Raw genomic sequence first — 11,088 nt, forward strand, 5'->3', positions numbered from 1 at the left:
CACACACACACACACACACTCAGACACACACACACACTCAGACACACACACACACACAGACACACACACACTCAGACACACACACACACACAGACAGACACACACACTCAGACACACACAGACACACACACACTCAGACACACACACACACACACACACACACACACACACACACACACACACACACACACACACAGACACACACAACACTCAGACACACACACACTCAGACACACACACACAGACACACACACACACACACACACACTCAGACACACACACACACACACACACAGACACACACACACACAGACACACACACACAGACACACACAACACTCAGACACACACACACACTCAGACACACACACACACACACACACACACACTCAGACACACACACACACTCAGACACACACACACACACACAGACAGACACACAACACTCAGACACACACACACAGACACACACACACACTCAGACACACACACACTCAGACACACACACACTCAGACACACACACACACACACTCAGACACACACACACACACACAGACAGACACACACTCAGACACACACACACTCAGACACACATATTCACAAATTAGTTTACGTCCCTGTTAGTGAGCGTTTCTCCTTTTGCCAAGATAATTGGTTAAATAGCATGATCATTACACAGGTGCACCTTGTGCTGGGGGGACAATAAAAGGCCCCTTTAAAATGTTCCGTTTTTGTCTCACGGTTTCATGTTGACTGCAGGAATGTCCACCAGAGCTGTTGCCAGAGAATTGAGTGTTCGTTTCTCTACCATAAGCCGCCTCCAACGTCATTTTAGAGAATTTGGTTGTATAACTGACTAGGTACCCCCCTTTGTCTAATACATTCAGGTTGTATAACTGACTAGGTACCCCCCTTTGTCTAATACATTCAGGTTGTATAACTGACTAGGTACCCCCCTTTCAGTTGAATACATTCAGGTTGTATAACTGACTAGGTACCCCCCTTTGTCTAATACATTCAGGTTGTATAACTGACTAGGTACCCCCCTTTGTCTAATACATTCAGGTTGTATAACTGACTAGGTACCCCCCTTTGTCTAATACATTCAGGTTGTATAACTGACTAGGTACCCCCCTTTGTCTAATACATTCAGGTTGTATAACTGACTAGGTACCCCCCTTTCAGTTGAATACATTCAGGTTGTATAACTGACTAGATACCCCCCCTTTCAGTCTAATACATTCAGGTTATATAACTGACTAGGTACCCCCCCTTTCAGTCTAATACATTCAGGTTGTATAACTGACTAGGTACCCCCCTTTCAGTTGAATACATTCAGGTTGTATAACTGACTAGGTACCCCCCTTTCAGTTGAATACATTCAGGTTGTATAACTGACTAGGTACCCCCCTTTCAGTTGAATACATTCAGGTTGTATAACTGACTAGGTAGTTGAATACATTCAGGTTGTATAAGTGACTAGGTACCCCCCTTTCAGTTGAATACATTCAGGTTGTATAACTGACTAGGTACCCCCCTTTCAGTTGAATACATTCAGGTTGTATAACTGACTAGGTACCCCCCCTTTCAGTTGAATACATTCAGGTTGTATAACTGACTAGGTACCCCCTTTCAGAGAATACATTCAGGTTGTATAACTGACTAGGTAGTTGAATACATTCCCCCCCTTTCAGTTGAATACATTCAGGTTGTATAACTGACTAGGTACCCCCTTTCAGTTGAATACATTCAGGTTGTATAACTGACTAGGTACCCCCCCTTTCAGTTGAATACATTCAGGTTGTATAACTGACTAGGTACCCCCCTTTCAGTCTAATACATTCAGGTTGTATAACTGACTAGGTACCCCCCTTTGTCTAATACATTCAGGTTGTATAACTGACTAGGTACCCCCCTTTCAGTTGAATACATTCAGGTTGTATAACTGACTAGGTACCCCCTTTCAGTTGAATACATTCAAGTTGTATAACTGACTAGGTACCCCCCTTTCAGTCTAATACATTCAGGTTGTATAACTGACTAGGTACCCCCCCTTTCAGTCTAATACATTCAGGTTGTATAACTGACTAGGTACCCCCCTTTCAGTCTAATACATTCAGGTTGTATAACTGACTAGGTACCCCCCTTTCAGTTGAATACATTCAGGTTGTATAACTGACTAGGTACCCCCCTTTCAGTTGAATACATTCAGGTTGTATAACTGACTAGGTACCCCCCTTTCAGACTAATACATTCAGGTTGTATAACTGACTAGGTAGTTGAATACATTCAGGTTGTATAAGTGACTAGGTACCCCCCTTTCAGTTGAATACATTCAGGTTGTATAACTGACTAGGTACCCCCCTTTCAGTTGAATACATTCAGGTTGTATAACTGACTAGGTACCCCCCCTTTCAGTTGAATACATTCAGGTTGTATAACTGACTAGGTACCCCCCTTTCAGTCTAATACATTCAGGTTGTATAACTGACTAGGTACCCCCCTTTGTCTAATACATTCAGGTTGTATAACTGACTAGGTACCCCCCTTTCAGTTGAATACATTCAGGTTGTATAACTGACTAGGTACCCCCCTTTCAGTTGAATACATTCAGGTTGTATAACTGACTAGGTACCCCCCTTTCAGTTGAATACATTCAGGTTGTATAACTGACTAGGTACCCCCCTTTGTCTAATACATTCAGGTTGTATAACTGACTAGGTACCCCCCTTTCAGTCTAATACATTCAGGTTGTATAACTGACTAGGTATCCCCCTTTCAGTCTAATACATTCAGGTTGTATAACTGACTAGGTACCCCCCTTTGTCTAATACATTCAGGTTGTATAACTGACTAGGTACCCCCCTTTCAGTTGAATACATTCAGGTTGTATAACTGACTAGGTACCCCCCTTTCAGTTGAATACATTCAGGTTGTATAACTGACTAGGTACCCCCCTTTCAGTTGAATACATTCAGGTTGTATAACTGACTAGGTACCCCCCTTTCAGTTGAATACATTCAGGTTGTATAACTGACTAGGTACCCCCTTTCAGTTGAATACATTCAGGTTGTATAACTGACTAGGTACCCCCTTTCAGTTGAATACATTCAGGTTGTATAACTGACTAGGTACCCCCTTTCAGTTGAATACATTCAGGTTGTATAACTGACTAGGTACCCCCCTTTCAGTTGAATACATTCAGGTTGTATAACTGACTAGGTACCCCCCCTTTCAGTTGAATACATTCAGGTTGTATAACTGACTAGGTACCCCCCTTTCAGTTGAATACATTCAGGTTGTATAACTGACTAGGTACCCCCCTTTCAGTTGAATACATTCAGGTTGTATAACTGACTAGGTACCCCCCTTTCAGTTGAATACATTCAGGTTGTATAACTGACTAGGTACCCCCTTTCAGTCTAATACATTCAGGTTGTATAACTGACTAGGTACCCCCCCTTTCAGTCTAATACATTCAGGTTGTATAACTGACTAGGTACCCCCCTTTCAGTTGAATACATTCAGGTTGTATAACTGACTAGGTACCCCCCTTTCAGTCTAATACATTCAGGTTGTATAACTGACTAGGTACCCCCCTTTCAGTCTAATACATTCAGGTTGTATAACTGACTAGGTACCCCCCTTTCAGTCTAATACATTCAGGTTGTATAACTGACTAGGTACCCCCTTTGTCTAACTCAGTAAAATCAATGACATTTTGTTCAGTATAGATGGTAGTTTGTCAATGTTGTCTGTCGTCTCCACCTGGTCCTCCTCAGTAAGACTGTTTATTCTGTCTATGATGGACACACTCACTGTTCTGTTCTCTCTCTCTGTCTCTTTGTCTCTCTCTCTGTCTCCCTCTGTCTCTCTCTCTCTCTCTCTCTCTGTCTCCCTCTCTCTCTCTCTCTCTCTCTCTCTCTCTCTCTCTGTCTCTCTCTCTCCCTCTCTCTGTCTCTCTCTTCCCCGTCTCTCTCTCTCTCTCTCTCTCTCTCTCTCTCTCTCTTCCCCGTCTCTCTCTCTCTCTCTTCCCCGTCTCTCTCTCTCTCTTCCCCGTCTCTCTCTCTCTCTTCCCCGTCTCTCTCTCTCTCTTCCCCGTCTCTCTCTTCCCCGTCTCTCTCTCTGTCTCTCTCTCTTCCCCGTCTCTCTCTGTCTCTGTGTCTCTCTGTCTCTGTGTCTCTCTGTCTCTGTGTCTCTCTCTCTCTGTCTCTCTCTGTGTCTCTCTCTCTGTCTCTCTCTGTGTCTCTGTGTCTCTCTCTCTCTTTGTCTCTCTCTCTCTCTTTGTCTCTCTCTCTCTGTCTCCCTCTCAGTGGTGATATGAAGTCCCACCTGGTCCTCCTCAGTAAGACAGCTGATTCTATCTGTGATGGAGACCTGGTGGACAGACAGATACGTTCCAAACAGGCCTGGTCTCTACTGCCCACACAGGTAACACACACACACACACACACACAGGTAACACACACAGGTAACACACACACACACACACACACACAGGTAACACACACAGGTAACACACACAGGTAATACACACACACACACACACACACACACACACACACACACACACACAGGTAACACACACACACACACACAGGTAACACACACACACACACACACACACACACAGGTAACACACAGGTAACACACACACAGGTAACACACAGGTAACACACACACAGGTAACACACACACACACACACAGGTAACACACACACACACACAGGTAACACACAGGTAACACACAGGTAACACACACACACACACAGGTAACACACAGGTAACACACAGGTAACACACACACACACAGGTAACACACACACACACAGGTAACACACACACACACAGGTAACACACACACACACACAGGTAACACACACACACACACAGGTAACACACACACAGGTAACACACACACACACACACACAGGTAACACACACACACACACAGGTAACACACACACACACAGGTAACACACACACACACAGGTAACACACACACACACAGGTAACACACACACACACCACACACACAGGTAACACACACACCTGAGGTGCGTTCCACAGGGAAAATCAAATGTTCGCTAACCTAAACTATTCCTTCTTGTGTTTTAACTAAGGTCTGAGACAGTGTGTCTGTTTGTGGTTTAAACTGTGTGTGTGTGTGTGTGTGTGTGTGTGTGTGTGTGTGTCAGGCCATCTATTCCAGTGTGTTACCAGGAGAGTTGATGAGGGGTTATATGAACTGTGTGTGTGTGTGTGTGTGTGTGTGTGTGTGTGTGTGTGTGTTACAGGAGAGTTGATGAGGGGTTATATGAACTGTGTGTGTGTGTGTGTGTGTGTGTGTCCCATATATTCCAGTGTGTTACCAGGAGAGTTGATGAGGGGTTATATGAACTGTGTGTGTGTGTGTGTGTGTGTGTGTGTGTGTCAGGCCATATATTCCAGTGTGTTACCAGGGGAGATGATGAGGGGTTATATGAACTGTGTGTGTGCGTGTGTGTGTGTGTCAGGCCATATATTCCAGTGTGTTACCAGGAGAGTTGATGAGGGGTTATATGAACTGTGTGTGTGTGTGTGTGTGTGTGTGTGTGTGTGTGTGTGTGTGTGTGTGTGTGTGTGTGTGTGTGTGTGTGTGTGTGTCAGGCCATATATTCCAGTGTGTTACCAGGAGAGTTGATGAGGGGTTATATGACCTCCTTCCCCTCGTTTCCCTCCTGGCTGGGAAAGTTCTCCTCTGGCAATAAACACTCCAGGATCATTCAGGAGCTGGCCTCTCACATGAGCCTCAGGTAAGGACACACACACACACACACACACAGAGTCAATAAACACTCCAGGATCATTCAGGAGCTGGCCTCTCACATGAGCCTCAGGTAAGGACACACACACACACACAGGTAACACACACACACACACACACAGGTAACACACACACACACACACACACACACACACACAGAGTCTGTTTACATGCCCAGTAATAATTAGATATCAAACTGATTACGTCAGTAGGCAGATTATCCCATTAGTCAACACTTTACTGGGATTAATCGTTGTAAATCCTAAATTGGCAGATTAAAACACCTGGTTATCCGAGCCATCTTTTAAAAGTTATCAGGGCATTAAAAAACAGTTTAATCGTAGATTAAAACACTTTTAAAAGTCATCAGTTATCAAGTTATCATTAAAAAACAGTTTAATCGGCGTTCCGACGAGGTGTAATTTATCTGAGCGTTCGTGCCGCTCAACAGTTTAGCGAGACTCGATCTTGTACGGCGTTGCGTGAAGTGAGTTTCTTATTTATAAATATATTTATAAATATATATATATTTTTTCATTACAAACTTTGTCCCGTAGTCAGAAATCGGGAGAAGTATTTCTGAGAAACAACATGGTCGCTGTGGTAGAAGCGAAAAAAAAGTCCCATCATGCAGTCTGATTTCAGATGTGTCCATGGCAACGGGATAATTAAGGGGGAAATCGTCCTCCTCCTCCTCCTTCTTGCCAAAGTAAACGTTTTTAAATCGAATTATTATATTAATCTGACGAGCCACAATCACGTAGTTGTATTCATGTAACTGATACACACCGTCTGATCTGGGGTTCATTAGTTACTTCATGTAACTGATACACACAGTCTGATCTGGGGTTCATTAGTTACTTCATGTAACTGATACACACCGTCTGATCTGGGGTTCATTAGTTACTTCATGTAACTGATACACACCGTCTGATCTGGGGTTCATTAGTTACTTCATGTAACTGATACACACCGTCTGATCTGGGGTTCATTAGTTACTGATACACACCGTCTGATCTGGGGTTCATTAGTTACTTCATGTAACTGATACACACCGTCTGATCTGGGGTTCATTAGTTACTGATACACACCGTCTGATCTGGGGTTCATTAGTTACTGATACACACCGTCTGATCTGGGGTTCATTAGTTACTGATACACACCGTCTGATCTGGGGTTCATTAGTTACTTCATGTAACTGATACACACCGTCTGATCTGGGGTTCATTAGTTACTGATACACACCGTCTGATCTGGGGTTCATTAGTTACTTCATGTAACTGATACACACCGTCTGATCTGGGGTTCATTAGTTACTGATACACACCGTCTGATCTGGGGTTCATTAGTTACTTCATGTAACTGATACACACCGCCTGATCTGGGGTTCATTACTGTTACTTCATGTAACTGATACACACAGTCTGATCTGGGGTTCATTAGTTACTTCATGATACACACCGTCTGATCTGGGGTTCATTAGTTACTGATACACACAGTCTGATCTGGGGTTCATTAGTTACTGATACACACAGTCTGATCTGGGGTTCATTAGTTACTGTAACTGACACACCGTCTGATCTGGGGTTCATTAGTTACTGAACTACACACCGTCTGATCTGGGGTTCATTAGTTACTGATACACACAGTCTGATCTGGGGTTCATTAGTTACTTCATGTAACTGATACACACCGCTGATCTGGGGTTCATCTGGGGTTCATTAGTTACTGTAACATACACACCGGTCTGATCTGGGGTTCATTAGTTACTGATACACACCGTCTGATCTGGGGTTCATTAGTTACTTCATAACACACACCGTCTGATCTGGGGTTCATTAGTTACTTCATGTAACTGATACACACAGTCTGATCTGGGGTTCATTAGTTACTTCATGTAACTGATGGGGCACACCGTCTGATCTGGGGTTCATTAGTTACTGATACACACCGTCTGATCTGGGGTTCATTAGTTACTTCACACCGCCTGATAAGTTACTGATACACACCATCTGATCTGGGGTTCATTAGTTACTGATACACACCGTCTGATCTGGGGTTCATTAGTTACTTCATGTAACTGATACACACCGTCTGATCTGGGGTTCATTAGTTACTGATACACACCGTCTGATCTGGGGTTCATTAGTTACTTCATGTAACTGATACACACAGTCTGATCTGGGGTTCATTAGTTACACACCGTCTGATCTGGGGTTCATGTTAACTGATACACACCGTCTGATCTGGGGTTCATTAGTTACTTCAGTCTGATCTGGGGTTCATTAGTTGATCTGGGGTTCATTAGTTACTGATACACACCGTCTGATCTGGGGTTCATTAGTTACTGATACACACCGTCTGATCTGGGGTTCATTAGTTACTTCATGAACTATACACACCGTCTGATCTGGGGTTCATTAGTTACTGATACACACCGTCTGATCTGGGGTTCATTAGTTACTTCATGTAACTGATACACACCGTCTGATCTGGGGTTCATTAGTTACTGATACACACCGTCTGATCTGGGGTTCATTAGTTACTTCATGTAACTGATACACACCGTCTGATCTGGGGTTCATTAGTTACTGATACACACAGTCTGATCTGGGGTTCATTAGTTACTTCATGTAACTGATACACACCGTCTGATCTGGGGTTCATTAGTTACTTCATGTAACTGATACACACCGTCTGATCTGGGGTTCATTAGTTACTTCATGTAACTGATACACACCGTCTGATCTGGGGTTCATTAGTTACTGATACACACCGTCTGATCTGGGGTTCATTAGTTACTGATACACACAGTCTGATCTGGGGTTCATTAGTTACTGATACACACCGTCTGATCTGGGGTTCATTAGTTACTGATACACACCGTCTGATCTGGGGTTCATTAGTTACTGATACACACAGTCTGATCTGGGGTTCATTAGTTACTTCATGTAACTGATACACACCGTCTGATCTGGGGTTCATTAGTTACTTCATGTAACTGATACACCAGCAGTCTGATCTGGGGTTCATTAGTTACTGATACACACCGTCTGATCTGGGGTTCATTAGTTACTGATACACACAGTCTGATCTGGGGTTCATTAGTTACTGATACACACAGTTGATCTGGGGTTCATTAGTTACTGATACACACAGTCTGATCTGGGGTTCATTAGTTACTTCATGTAACTGATACACACCGTCTGATCTGGGGTTCATTAGTTACTGATACACACCGTCTGATCTGGGGTTCATTAGTTACTTCATGTAACTGATACACACCGTCTGATCTGGGGTTCATTAGTTACTGATACACACAGTCTGATCTGGGGTTCATTAGTTACTGATACACACAGTGTCTGGGGTTCATTAGTTACTGGATACACACACCGTCTGATCTGGGGTTCATTAGTTACTTCATGTAACTGATACACACCGTCTGATCTGGGGGGTTCAGTTACTTACTGATACACACAGTCTGATCTGGGGTTCATTAGTTACTGATACACACAAACTGATCTGGGGTTCATTAGTTACTTGCATGTAACTGATACACACCGCCTGATCTGGGGTGATCTGGTCTATTAGTTACTGAACTACACACCGTCCCGATCTGGGGTTCATTAGTTACTTCATGTAACTGATACACACAGTCTGATCTGGGGTTCATTAGTTACTGTAACTGACACACCGTCTGGGATCTGGGGTTCATTAGTTACTGATACACACAGTCTGGATCTGGGGTTCAACTGATACACACCGGCCTGATCTGGGGTTCATTAGTTACTGATACACACCGTTACTGATACTGGGGGTTCATTAGTTACTTCATGTAACTGATACACACCGTCTCAATCTGGGGCCTGATCACACCGTGGGGTTCATTAGTTACTTCATGTAACTGATAAGCACACAGTCTGATCTGGGGTTCATTAGTTACTTCATGTAACTGATACACACCGTCTGATCTGGGGTTCATTAGTTACTGATACACACCGGCCTGATAACTGATACACACCGCCTGATCTGGGGTTCATTAGTTACTTCATGTTTTGCATCAAGTTTTCTATTGAACATATTCCCTATCTCCCCTTCTACCTCTCCACTCCTCCCTCACTCTCTCTCCCCCTCCCCTCACTCTCTCTCCCCCTCCCCTCACTCTCTCTCCCCCTCCCCTCACTCTCTCTCCCCCTTCTACCTCTCTCCCCCTTCTACCTCTCTCCCCTTCTACCTCTCCCCCTCCCTCTCTCTCTCCCCCTCCCCTCACTCTCTCTCCCCCTTCTACCTCTCCACTCCTCCCTCACTCTCTCTCCCCCTCCCCTCACTCTCTCTCCCCTCCCCTCACTCTCTCTCCCCTTCTACCTCTCTCCCCCTTCTACCTCTTCCTTCCTTTACTTTCTTTCTTTCCTTTCCTTCCTTTCCTCTTCCTTCCTTTCTTTCCCTTCTTTCTTTCCTTTCCTTTCCTTTTCTCTTCCTTCCTTTTCTTCATTTCTTTCTTTCCTTTCCCTCTTCTTTCCCTTTCCTTCTTTCCTCCCCTCACTCTCTTCCTCCCCCTCCTCTCTCTTTCCCCTCCCCTCACTCTCCTCCCTCCTCTATTTCCCTCCTCACTCCTTCCTCCTTCTCTCCCCTCCTCCTCCCCTCCCTCCCCCTCCCCTCTCCTCCAGGACATTAAGTAGCAGACAGGCAGTGAGCCTTGGACTACTCCTCTACCTCCGCATGGCCCTGTTGTGTCCTCTTCAGAGGCAGGGGGCGGAGGGGGCCGGGACAGGGCCGTCCAGCCGTTAGACGACTACCACCTGGTCAGAGAGGATGTGGACAGCCTTCATGGAGATCTGCCTCTGGGGGCAGCCTGACTTCTACGCTAACTAGACCCCAAGTCAGAGAGGATGGGGGGGGCAGCTCAGAGAGGATGAGCCTGACTACGCTAAACTAGACCCCAAGGTCAGAGAGGATGGGGGGCAGCCTGACTTCTACGCTAACTAGACCCCCTAAGGCTTGAGAGGATGGGAGGGGGGCAGCCTGATCTCTACGCTAAACCAGACCCTGGGCTGGGTCAGAGAGGATGGGGGGCAGCCTGACCCCTACGCCAAACTAGACCCAACAGAGACATGGGGCAGCCTGACCCCTACGCTAACTAGACCCCAAGGTCATGAGAGATGGGTAGCCTGACCCTACGCTAACTAGACCCTAAGGTCAGAGAGGATGGGGGAGGAGGGCAGCCTGACCCCCTTACGCTAAACTAGACCCCAAGGTCAGAGAGGATGGGGGGCAGCTTGAC

General features: G+C 45.1%; 1 protein-coding gene across 1 annotated transcript in view; it reads left to right on the forward strand.

Moving 5' to 3' along the window:
* LOC135561953 (replication factor C subunit 1-like) overlaps positions 1 to 10,663 on the forward strand; it is a 48,120-nt gene extending 37,457 nt beyond the window's left edge. The window contains 4 exon segments of the mRNA XM_065004484.1: positions 4,315 to 4,432; positions 5,651 to 5,796; positions 10,475 to 10,571; positions 10,574 to 10,663. Coding sequence (XP_064860556.1) covers positions 4,315 to 4,432; positions 5,651 to 5,796; positions 10,475 to 10,571; positions 10,574 to 10,663 — 451 coding nt within the window.
* Positions 10,664 to 11,088: the final 425 nt, after the last annotated feature.

Source organism: Oncorhynchus nerka, linkage group LG18 (genome assembly GCF_034236695.1).
Source record: "Oncorhynchus nerka isolate Pitt River linkage group LG18, Oner_Uvic_2.0, whole genome shotgun sequence".
NCBI lineage: Eukaryota > Metazoa > Chordata > Actinopteri > Salmoniformes > Salmonidae > Oncorhynchus > Oncorhynchus nerka.